General features: G+C 31.1%; 1 protein-coding gene across 4 annotated transcripts in view; it reads left to right on the forward strand.

The window, feature by feature from the left end:
• The first annotated feature begins 91 nt into the window (after positions 1-91).
• Positions 92-13,191, forward strand: part of LOC143067478 (conserved oligomeric Golgi complex subunit 3-like) — a 37,463-nt gene continuing 24,363 nt past the window's right edge. For all 4 annotated transcript variants that reach the window (XM_076240780.1, XM_076240781.1, XM_076240782.1 and 1 more), the window contains exons 1-10: positions 92-271; positions 3,067-3,204; positions 4,798-4,859; positions 5,581-5,746; positions 6,351-6,425; positions 7,848-7,940; positions 8,519-8,647; positions 9,581-9,699; positions 10,640-10,766; positions 11,201-11,292. In XM_076240780.1, coding sequence (XP_076096895.1) covers positions 107-271; positions 3,067-3,204; positions 4,798-4,859; positions 5,581-5,746; positions 6,351-6,425; positions 7,848-7,940; positions 8,519-8,647; positions 9,581-9,699; positions 10,640-10,766; positions 11,201-11,292 — 1,166 coding nt within the window. In that variant the 5' untranslated portion in view covers positions 92-106. The remainder of the gene's footprint in view (positions 272-3,066; positions 3,205-4,797; positions 4,860-5,580; positions 5,747-6,350; positions 6,426-7,847; positions 7,941-8,518; positions 8,648-9,580; positions 9,700-10,639; positions 10,767-11,200; positions 11,293-13,191) is intronic.

Below are 13,191 nucleotides of genomic sequence, written 5' to 3' on the forward strand. Positions count from 1 at the left end.
TTGATCTATTGTCATATTTAAAAAGAAATACTTATGAAGGTAAAATTTTAGATAAAATAAAATTATAAATATAGTTTCGTTTTTTCAGAAATTCTGTAAATCAAATATGGCTGACACGTTGCAAAACAAACCGGTGAACCAGCGAATTATTCGAGATAGGCTAGCTGCATGGGAATCTAAAACAAATTCAAAGGCTTCTTTGACGGATAAACAAAAAGATTCAATTATAGAGTTGACGACAAAAGCTTCAGAAAGAGTAATACCGGAAGACGTCAGTATAAAATTGTTATAATTTGCACTTCCTTCACTTTTAGAGATGTAAACATATACACAATTTACAGTTAATCTTACACAGTCTGTACAAAAATCTATTTTAGCCTCTAGTGAATTAAACAAGTTAGATGTGTACAGCTACTAGCGATGCCATTCCCTTTTGAGCATTTAGTAGATTTACTTTTTAGTCCTGGTGCTAAAAGGTATCGGGTCTGTTCGCCCTGGGTTTTTAACAAACTGTAAATGTAACATTCTGTTACAAGACAATAATAAGAAAAAAAATAGAAATCAGGGCCGCTTTTACCAAGAAAGTACAAAACTGTCACCTATGAACAGTCATTCTTCCCAAAGACTATCAGGGATTGGAATCAACTTCCAGCTAAAACAACATCGGCTGACTCGATAGAGGGATTCAGAACTGATCTGAAAGCAGGATCTGGAAGGAAGTAAACAGCCAAAAAGCATGTATATAATTTTTAATTGTTAATTGTAAATTGGCGAACGTTTTAAATGTAAATAACTTTGAGAAGACTTGCTGCCTTTCCTGGCACTGTGCTAAGTTTTTCACAGGACCATACACATTCAATATGAATTCGGTTCCTTACTAGGAAGAATAAGAAAAAGAGCGAATTAACCCTGGGTGAACAAGTACAAGGCTGAACGTGAATCAGGGTGAACAAAACCGGATTTCTTCTTACAAAATCATCTTTGTTGCCACCGGGACTCAAACGTGGGACCTCTGTGTTACCATACAGGCTAACGATTGAGCTTATGAAGTACTTCTTTAGGCTTGGCTCTGTCGTTATACATGTTCACACTGCCTTGTAACACAGATGGAGACAAAGATGATTTTGAAAGAAGAATCATGCTCTTTGGTTATATTGATGTTGCACCCAACTAAAAAATGCATGGTGGTTACAGGGAAATTCTAGTTAGGGTATGTGGTTTTTTTAGCTCAGTCGATATACATGCTGCCTTGTAACATAGAGGTACCAGGTTGGAGTCCAGTGGAGTCAAGCAATGTTGTAATGAAATTCATGCTCTCCAGTTACACATAAAATATACCACTTTTAACAGTGTTAACCATTTTTTTGCCTAGGTTGTTCAGACCATGGAAGTAATATTTAAAAGGAATAACATCGACTTATTAGCATGTATTAACGGCCTGCAGAGCCCTGTACTAAAGTCATATGATTTTATCCAATTATAGTCTCAGCGGTAAGATCCCTTTGGTTACTATCTGTGATATCGTGGTTGTAAAATGGCATCTGGAATTTCTTATCAGTCACGTGATTTTATCGAGTCTGGTAATTATAGAGTACCTGTGTTAAATCCGAGGTTTATTATTACTGAGAAGGTGGCACTGTATTATATACAATCTCTACCTTCAGATGAAGTCGTATGATGTAAAAAAAACTTGAAAAACGGACGAGAATTGTTCAAACTATAACAGTTTAGCATGGAAAATTGTATTTAATTTAGCATATTTTTGCTTTTTACCGTTTGTTTTAAACTGTTCTAAAAGTATTTTCCGGTTAAAAGCGGATCCCGAGTTAAACAGTTAAATACGATGAATCGATCAGGTTTCACGTCATGATGTTGAACAAAATAATGTAGGCAAATCTAGACATAGATTTGTTTACTGTTGAAATGTGCAAAGTTTATCGAGATTGAAAAAGAAGGATATTTACTTTCAAGTATTCTAAATTTATGTATATGTCATAAATGTCATTGATTACATTATTGAAACTGGACAACTAAAATGGGGAAAATATTTTCGTAAATATATATATTTTTTTAAATTATAAAAATTATAACAAACCGACGAAATGGGCTTGAATCTCTCTGTCTTATGGCAAATTAATTTTTACACAAATTAGTTTATGTATCAAGAACTTAAATTGAAGGATAGAATCGTTTAGAATTGTGAATATTTTAATTGACTAATACACGAAAGACTTAGATTTTTCGTATTTAATAAAGGGGGTCCAAACGTATTTTTTGTACAATCATCTTCTTAACTTACAGAAATGTTTTTTTTAACTGTATGTAAATATTAAAATTGAAAATGACCCAGCCTTGTTCTCCAATTTCGTATGTGATAGGTGGTTGTTTAAACTATTAAGACTCAAACTAACCAAAAATAGGAAAAAATTGGACTAAAATAAAAATTGAACGAAAGACTCTATTCGGCAGCGTACATCAAAGGAATGTAATGAATGGACTATTCGGGTTACCTCGCACGTATATACAACAAATGCTTGTCTGTTCGTAATTCTCCGTGAACACGAAAATGACCGATAAGTGTCAGTGATTTGATCGATCACATGCGGAGAATCAACTTCCATGCCAGCTATTAAACCAATTAACGAGTTATCGAAAGATGGGCGGTAACGCAGATGAAACCTTTGAAGTGACGACAATGTTATTCCTTTCAATATTACTTCCATGTTTTTACTCATGAACATTTCCTGTGATTTAATCATCATTAAAACAGAAAAGTGCAGAATTTCATTTGTATGGTTTGGACAAATTAACTTAAATATTTTGCAAGGAATCAGATTAAACTATAATTTTACTTTCTTCTTTGAAGGCCATTTTTAAGGTCTTTTGGCTTTGTCTAATGATATAGATTTTAAAAATTAGGAAGCTCAATTTTGATATTGGAAAAATCCCATAAAACAATAATCAAGATTCAGTAGAAAAAATAAACTATCATTTGTAACTGAGGGAGTTAAATCTATTTTGTAAGATATGTATTTTTGTTAATTTAAATTTTTATGTTAATTTTAGTTACCAGAAGATGAAGCACAATTTGCTTTATCAAAGAAACAGGATGTTCCCCAGTCTCCAAGTTACCATGAAACTATAACAAAATTCTTTCAGACAAATGAGGATGATTCCCCATGCAAGATAGAAAATGCTCAGCAGGTACAAGTACTTAAGTATATTTAAAACATACTGACATAATACATGTACATTTGAAAAGACTGTAGATGTATGTGTAAACATATTGATTCACATTCCCAGACAAAATCATTTTTGTCGAGCCTGCAACTTTTGTTGCAGAAAGCTCGACATAGGGATAGTGATCCGGCGGCGGCGGCGGTGGCTACGGCAGCGGCGTTAGCTAACTTCTTAAAAGCTTTATATTTTAGAATGTAGAAGACCTGGATGCTTCATACTTTGTATATAGATGCCTCATGTTACGAACTTTCCGTCAGTCACATGTCCAATGTCCTTGACCTCATTTTCATGGTTCAGTGACTACTTGAAAAAAATGTTAAGAATTTTTGTAATGTTAAATTCTCTCTTATTATTAGTAATTGGATAACTATATCTGGTATGTGCGTACCTTGCAAGGTCCTCATGCCCGTCAGACAGTTTTCACTTGACCTCGACCTCATTTCATGGATCAGTGAACAAGGTTAAGTTTTGGTGGTCAAGTCCATATCTCAGATACTATAAGCAATAGGTCTAGTATATTTGGTGTATGGATGGACTGTAAGGTGTACATGTCCAACTGGCAGGTGTCATATGACCTTAACCTCATTTTCATGGTTCAGTGGTTATAGTTAAGTTTTTGTGTTTTGGTCTGTTTTTCTTAAACTATATGCAATAGGTCTACTATATTTGGTGTATGGAATGATTGTAAGGTGAACATGTCTAGCTGACAGGTGTCATCTTACCTTGACCTCATTTTCATGGTTCAGTGGTCAAAGTTAAGTTTTTGAGTTTTGGTCTATTTTTCTAATACTTTATGCATTAGGTCAACTATATTTGGTGTATGGAAATATTTTATTATCTATATGTCTGTTACGCAGGTTTTATTTGACCTTGACCTCATTTTCACGGTCCATTGCTAAGTGTTAAGTGTTAAGTGTTTGTGTTTTGGTCTGTTTTTCTTAATTTATAAGCAATAAATCAACTTTATTTGTTGTATTGAAGAATTGTTAGCTGTACATGTCTGCCTGGCATGGTTCATCTGACCTTGACCTCATTTTCATGGTTCATTGATCAATGTTTTGTTTTCTTGGTTAATCTTGAGTTAATGTGACAGTTGTAATAAAGCTTTATATTTAGGTCTATCAACATAATATCAATGATTAGTAAAGAAGGCGAGACATTTCAGTGTGTGCACTCTTGTCTTTATAAATTGAATATTTGAGAAAAAACCTGTATCTAGAATAAAATGTTCATCATTTCGGATTATATACTTCCACTATAACAGTACAACAGTAATGAAAAACTTTATAATTTTCACCATTTCTGTTAATGTACTGCAAAATTAAGATTATAAGTTACTCTTAATAAGGTTTATGTGACTTGAGGCTTAAGTTCCTTATAACCGTTTTGTTTGTTGATATAAGAAAATACTTAACATGACTGACAATTTTTTTTTGTAACAATTTGCACACTCTTATCAATTCAGAATGTTTTTTGAGGCTGGTGTAAACTATGAACAGAATGTTTGAATGAATATAGATATAAACTGATTTTTATATTCCTTCCTTTCTTTTATAGTTTTTATCCTGGTTTGCAGAACTTGAAAATGATATTGAAAAAGAAGATGAAGACACTTACAGGTTTGTTTCACAAAAGCATGGTAGAATTTGGCGTTCTCATGGTCAGAATAAATACCAGTGTTTCAGTGTTTCTTTCTCATTTCCTGCTGTTTTAATTTTTACATGAATTTTTTTTCCCCAAAAAATTTGTTAAATCACAATACGCATGAGTCTGTCATTAAAATAAATATTATCTGATTGTACATGCTAAACACGTGCTCAATATCCATGCTTCTTTGTTGATTATTGACTATAAGGTGAACTTCGGCTTCAAAACATGACATTTAAGTAGCTGCCAGATTTTTAACTTCATAACAGACAGAGAGAAAACAAATTGACGATTATACGATATGGTTGCGTAAAAAATGATAAAATCGTGCACAAAAGACTAAGTTTATGATATATGCATGTATTGGTTCAAGAATTGGATAAACATTATTTTTCACCGATCATTCGTTTAATATGACTTTGAATATTGAAAGTACAGAATCTAACTTATAGTTTTATAACCAAAAAAAAAAATAAAAGAAAGAGGAAAAATAATGCTACAACTACTTGAAGTAATGAATAATATTTTATGAGGTAAATACATATTTAAAAGTTTCACTGATTAGTAAATCTTGAACCTTTTTTGTACATGTCTCTTCCCAAAAGACAGACTGTTTATAATACAGCTTATCATTTATTTTAACTAAAAACTTGTGAACATGTTGAAGATAGAATTGTTGCTGTTCTGTTACAGATCCTACATAACTGAATTACAACATTATGAATCCCAATGTGAAAGCATTTTACAAGAAGTTTCTGGAGCTTTGGACTTTCTAAATGGTTTACAACACCAGTATATATCTGTGTCTACCAAAACTAATGCGCTTCATGAAGCTTGTGAAGATCTTTTGACAGAACAGGTATGTCAACATGCCATAGGATTTTGTAGCCTTTATGTTCATATTTATAATTCTTATTTCATGCAGAGTACAAATCAGTTATTAAAAAATATTTAACCATTACCACAGATTTATATGTCTTGATTTGCACTATTAACAGAAAGCAACATAAATATAACAAATCAATGCTAAAAAAGAAACCTTTTTAGGTTTATTATGAGATAAGATAAATATTTTTGATGCAATGAATGATAACTTCAATGAATGTATGATGATTACAGTGACATGCACATTTTAATCAATCATTTAAGGACATGTGGAATGTTTAGATAAAAGAAGACTTTTGGTGTGTCAATGAGACAGTAACTTAGCACTCCAAATCTAAATGTTATAATATGGTCATCATCAATAGTCAAGCTTTAAACCATACTGATTGTAAACAAACTGTAGAAATATAACAGAGGCTATGAAAGATCCACCTTAAGTCTAGGCAGTATTTCTTTACGCTGCTGTTATGGGTTAAAAAAAAAAAAAATCACACATATTTTCTGACATGAATAATAGAACTGGTTATCAATTTCTATTTTTGAAAAAAAGACAACATATATTGTTTATTATTTTTCAGACCAGGTTAATGAACACAGCAGAAAACATCAGCAATAAACTCTCATACTTCAATGAATATGACAGGATAACTGCAGTAAGTTTTCTAAACCTCTATAACATGACAGGATAACTGCAGTTAGTTTTCTAAACCTCTGTTATATGACAGGATAACTGCAGTACGTTTTCTAAACCTCTATAACATGACAGGATAACTGCAGTAAGTTTTCTAACCCTCTGTAACATGACAGGATAACTGCAGTAAGTTTTCTAAACCTCTGTAACATGACAGGATAACTGCAGTAAGTTTTCTAAACCTCTGTTATATGACAGGATAACTGCAGTTAGTTTTCTAAACCTCTGTTATATGACAGGATAACTACAGTAAGTTTTCTCACCCTCTGTAACATGACAGGATAACTGCAGTTAGTTTTCTAAACCTCTGTTATATGACAGGATAACTGCAGTAAGTTTTCTAAACCTCTATAACATGACAGGATAACTGCAGTAAGTTTTCTAAACCTCTATAACATGACAACATGGCAGAATAACTGCAGTAAGTTTTCTAAACCTCTATAACATGACAGAATAACTGCAGTAAATTTTCTAAACCTCTGTAACATGACAGGATAACTGCAGTAAGTTTTCTAAACCTCTGTAACATGGCAGAATAACTGCAGTAAGTTTTCTAATTCTCTGTAACATGACAGAATAACTGCAGTAAGTTTTCTAAACCTCTGTAATATGACAGGATAACTGCAGTAAGTTTTCTAAACCTCTGTTATATGACAGGATAACTGCAGTAAGTTTTCTAACCCTCTGTAACATGACAGGATAACTGCAGTTAGTTTTCTAAACCTCTGTTATATGACAGGATAACTGCAGTAAGTTTTCTAACCCTCTGTTACATGACAGGATAACTGCAGTTAGTTTTCTAAACCTCTGTTATATGACAGGATAACTGCAGTAAGTTTTCTAAACCTCTATAACATGACAGGATAACTGCAGTAAGTTTTCTAACCCTCTGTAACATGACAGGATAACTGCAGTAAGTTTTCTAAACCTCTGTAACATGACAGGATAACTGCAGTAAGTTTTCTAACCCTCTGTAACATGACAGGATAACTGCAGTAAGTTTTCTAACCCTCTGTAACATGACAGGATAACTGCAGTTAGTTTTCTAAACCTCTGTAACATGACAGAATAACTACAGTTTTTCTGTAACATACTTAATGCAATTTACAGGAAAGCTGGAAGCCTAAAAACTGCCTCATTTCATTGTTGTTATTATGTGAAATGACCAGAATAAAATTATATATATTTTCAATTTTTTATGTAAAATTGTTTTTGTGTTATTTTTTAACAAAATTAAGAGACAGACTGATGATCAAATAAATTTGATATTTTGAAAATGTCTCAAGTGTTAGATAGCTAATAGTACTTCTAATATCTCTAACACTATAACACTATACAAAGCCATATATTATTATTGTATAATTGTTGACATTTCATTTTACAGAAACTTGGTTTGCCATCGTTGACAGTCACCAATGAATCTTTTGTACCCATGTTGTCACGTCTTGATGAGTGTATACTTTATTTAAACAACAATGTAAGTATAAAAGTGGTTTGTACTGTAAACAATTTTCATTAGAAATAGAAACTGTACTCTAGTGTTCTCTTCATCAGGGCATGTAAACCTGGAATTGTTGATCATTGTCAAACACATTTCATAAAGGAATAAGAACCATAGGTTAAGAATAAGACAAATGTCTTGTCTTTCATATTCTAAAATCTAAATATTTGTTCTATTCAAATACATGTCAAAATTCTTAACCACATAAAACTGACTTGCTCTTACTTGAAATGATAACTTGTTGACCATACACATCTGTCCATCAAGTGATGTAGTCCAATTAATGAAATAAGTACTACCAAAACAATGCTAAAAGTTTGGATAAAAAAATTAAGGTATAATTTGATGATATTTACTTAATTCATATTAACTCATTTTAATATTTTTATTTTTATCATTATACAAATAATTTTTCACATTTATTGTAATTTTATATGTGTATTAAAAAACAATTAAATGTAGACCCAGTACTTATAGGGTTGTTTCTTTGTCATTTTTCACTTTCATTATCATTAGTTCATTAAAATAAAAGTTGTCTTGAATTTTATTTTCAGCCTAGATATAAAGAATCACCTGTATTTCTAACCAGATTTAGACAGTGTTTATCTAAAGCCCTTAATTTGATAAAAACTCATGTAGTCCAGATTCTACAAAATGCCACACAGCAAGTCCAGCCAACTAAGGTAAATTGGAAAGATAAATGCTAAAAATATACATTGATCATAAAAATACTACATAAGTTTTTTATAAGTATCAAGAAAATAATTGAGGTGCTACAATAGGTACTAGTATGCACTACATTGTTAAATCGAAAGTAGGAAAAAAAGTAAGTAGAAAATAATCACAAAGAAAGTCATCGAAAAAAGTCGCAAAAAAAAGGTCACAATATATATGGCTAAAACTACCATTATATTATGGTAAAAAATATTATAGGTATGTCAACAGTACTGATAATAATGCATACACTTATATCTTATTATTCCACAACACATTGAAACATGATGTCAGGAACTTAAAGAATTGAAAACTGGTATTTGAAGCAGAAATCTAATAGATATCATCCATTCTTCTTTGTGCACCTTATGATGACTATAACTTATGTTCATGGTTCAATGCAGTCATCAATTCAAACATTCATCTTAGTTATACTTGAAAATTACAAGCTTAAAATGTATCTTTCTAGTTATGTTCACCCAAATCTTCAATGACAATTATTTTGGATGACATGTATTTAATTAAAAATCAGTAGATAAAGGAAAATTGAACATATAAAACCTTGGCATTTAAGTTATAAAGAAAGAAATGTTTACCAAAATACTGTTGGTTAAACCCTAATATCCATAAATTAGATCAACTGTTTAACTTGTCAAATATTGTAATATTAGAAGAAACAATGTAAATTTATCAAAGTTATAAATGTGAAAGTCAGTCCTCTCAGTTAACTTCATTGTATTGTTCACTCATGCATGTAACATGTGTAGTAATTTAACTTTAAAGTTTTGTATATTTATGTTCTTTAAAATTACGTAATTGAATTTTAGGTATTGTTACTAGTCTATTGCTTTACACAGTTTTTATTGATCACAGACCATTACAAATAACAAATGTAATTTCAGGAATCTCCGAGTATTGGTGATAATGCTTTTACTCTGTTTTATGGGAAATTTAGAGCCAATTCTACAAGAGTAAAGGCATTAATGGAACAGTTAGAAATCCGTATAGATAAAAGTCCTGAGTAAGTGCTAGAAAATTAGGTTAAACATTGGCTATCAAATATCCATGTTTTTATAGCTATTAATAGATCACTATGTAGGCAATATATATCCATGCACACACTCAAGTCTATTATATATCTAGCAAAACATCAAGATAGCAAGTGAATGCAGTCAATACAAATTTTGAAGGCGCTTTTCAAAAAAAAAAATATTATTTATTGTGAAAAGTACTTTTTTCAATTTTGCTACTTCAAAAATATAGTTCTCGAAAATTTGATGTAAAGAATAATAGCTTATTTATTTTTTGTGCAGTAGTTTAGATTATAGTTTCTGTCATGGTAAAATTTAATCATAATAAATATCTATTTATGTAATCCAAGTCCTCTTCAAACATTGTTGCAACCTACATTAAACTATACTATGAATAGGAAATATGATATTATTAGACAAAATTAACAACAAAATTGGTGTAAAATTACTTTGCTACAATAATTTAATTTTGATAAGAAAATAAGGATTTTTTTTAGGCAATTGCACAGGAATTATATTGTTGGGTTTTTTTTTTTGCCCTTGTTCTTTTAATTGTGAAAATATGCATAAATCAGCAACCTTTGAGGAGTGTTTAGATTGACCCAACTTTTTGTCTTTTGAAAAATACACTATATATGCAGAACCCCTTTTATGACACTAATCAAATACACTATTCCAATTAAAGAAAGTTAATTTATTAGAATATTTAAATGCAAAATTAGTACAATATTGAGCATTTTATTAGTTGCTCTGTCATATTCTTGGATCAGATACATTTTGCAAAAAGATAGTAGTCATTGGTATTTTGTATCTAGTTGGTACTATTGTCTGGTACTAGTGTGAAAGCCTCTGGTTAATTGAATAATTGATAATTTCCTTTTTTTCTTTCCTTATTGGAAGCTTCCAACCTGTAATATTTTTTCTTTTCAGGTATCTTCAGATTTTATCTGATTGTCACCAGTGCTATTTTAATCAACGAGAATTATTACTAGGGCCAAGCATATCAACCACAATCACAGATTTAGCTTCAAAACATGTTCGTGATCACTGCACTCTGGTTAGTATTATTAGTATGTCATTTTCATTTCCAACTGTCAATCCGGCATTTGATAGCAGCAACTCTGTACTGTTACTCCTCAATATAACTATATAATTTTTCCAGATTTTTTGCAGAATACTTATTCAGGACTAGAACCTGTGAAAAACTAAAAAGAAATAAAGTAAAATATACACATTACACCAATATTTGAAAGTTAATTGTGAATATTGCAGTGATTTCACTTTAAAATACCTGGTAATGTTTTTAAATGATTTATTTATTATAACCTCAAAGTTAAGAAATAATGTAATATGATAATAATGATTGTTTATGTTCTCATTGTAAAATCTGTAATATCTAGTTATAGATTACCTTTAAAATGAATTCTGTTAATTTTGTGATGAGTTAATACAGGAAGATAAAGACCACATGTCATACTTTTTCCATTTCAGATGAGAAGTGGGTGTGCCTTTATGGTTCATGTGTGTGAAGATGAATATCAATTGTATTTTAATTTTTTTTCCAAACCAACTTCTTTGTTAGAGTAAGTAGTTTTACCCTGTTATTTTATTTTTACTATATCTAATGCTGACTTCAAAGGGTACTATTTTGTTATGGTATTGTTGGTTCTTAAAAAATTTTGCAACTGTAAAAACTAGTTGATCTTGAGGAAAATTTGCCTACCCTCAATGAACAACAAAAAAATACAAGAGTTAATCAGTGGTATATCTCACAGTAGTAATGGGGAGAAAATATTCATGAATAATAAACAAGAATATTGTACAAGCGTAATTTTATCAATTTTATCGTCCACTGTAATTAATTTTGTCATATTAACGTTTTGGTTATCGTCTGTTAAAGTCATTAAGTCGAATGGCTATCCTGCTATAAGAGATTAACATAGCATTTTTCTCCAAGGTCACACAGTACATAATACTTCTTATCTTGTGAAATTATGGTCAAAGTGAAAGAAATTCATGGTTGACGTGAAATTCTGGCATCAAAATATATATATTTTCCTGCAAGTCAAGTCTCAACTTTTGACATGTACAAAACTTTTGTGGAAAGAAACCTTGGTTTGAACTCCATAGTGACATTTTTATTAGTTCTGGACAGTTTTGAAAACAAATGGTGCTATATAAGACTTACATATTATACTCCTTGGCATTTACATTTTTTCTCTCTCTTGGATTATATCAACATGAATTTTAAGGAAACCTTCAATTGCTCAGATTGTGATAAGACATTTTATAATGAGTGGAACCTAAATAGACATTATAATGAAACACATGCAGAATATCGTTTTGTCAGGACGTGCCCAGAAAAAGGATGCAACAAATCCTTCAACAGAAAATTCGATTTGGAAAAGCATCTCCAAAGATACCATAGTTATCCAATAAATGTTGCAAAGGCAAATGCAAACCAGATAGAAGCCACATGTATTTCCGCGGAGGACAAACGAAAAGAAAGATGGAATCCTGTAAACCTTTGTGATTATTCTGACATTTCGGATGATGAGTTGGACTTTACTGATTCCAATGCACAAACAGTATTCTCCAATGTGCCAAGTTTTAATATTGACAGTATAATTCAAAATTCTAAACCAGAGCTTGATGATCAGGAACCATTACCGGAAAACATTTGTAGAACATTTTCCCCAATTCTATATAGTGACGTGTCAGACAATGAAATTTTTATAAATGAAGCAGAACATTTGGATAATTTGGACAAAACATTTTGTGATATTTCAAATGACTTCCAGCTTGCTGAGGACAGTGTCAATAGATCTGAAGACAAAGAAGACAACTTTGATGATGACGTAATCTCTATAGCAGACACTTCAACATCTGGTGATATGGATAGTTCTTGTCATGATATTGTAGATGAAACAACTACAACAATTATCATCGCGTTAACCAGAAGAGACTTTTCCTATACCAATGGGATGACGGAAACAGTACGTGAAAGACGTATCCAATACTCAAACGGAATGGATCCAGAGGAAATAGACTTTTCTGCCTTGGCAGCAAATATCATCAGTGAGGTCAATGAACATTCAAAAAATCAAAACAAAAGATTTACAAGTGCAGACAATTTATAAGGGTGTTTATGTTGGATTTTTAACATTTGAACATTTAATTTGGTTTATTTAATAAGTAAATTTATTGCTTCATAATTATTACAATAACCAGTTTCATTTTATGTTCAGCAAAATCATTTCCCGTTTAACAGTGTTATTATGTTATAAATGGGTCTTTACTGAGATGTCTTGTGCCATTTGTTTTCATTGTAGAGAGTGAGAATAATATGTTGAAGTTTAATGTTTGTGTAAATAATAATAGTAGTAGTTGCATTTATTTAGTTGCTTTTGTCATGGTAGAAGTAGAGTTCGATGACTGAGGTCAGTCATCATTTAGAGGGGAAGGAATGTACAAGCGTAATT

This window comes from Mytilus galloprovincialis, chromosome 3 (assembly GCF_965363235.1).
Source record: "Mytilus galloprovincialis chromosome 3, xbMytGall1.hap1.1, whole genome shotgun sequence".
Classification (NCBI taxonomy): domain Eukaryota; kingdom Metazoa; phylum Mollusca; class Bivalvia; order Mytilida; family Mytilidae; genus Mytilus; species Mytilus galloprovincialis.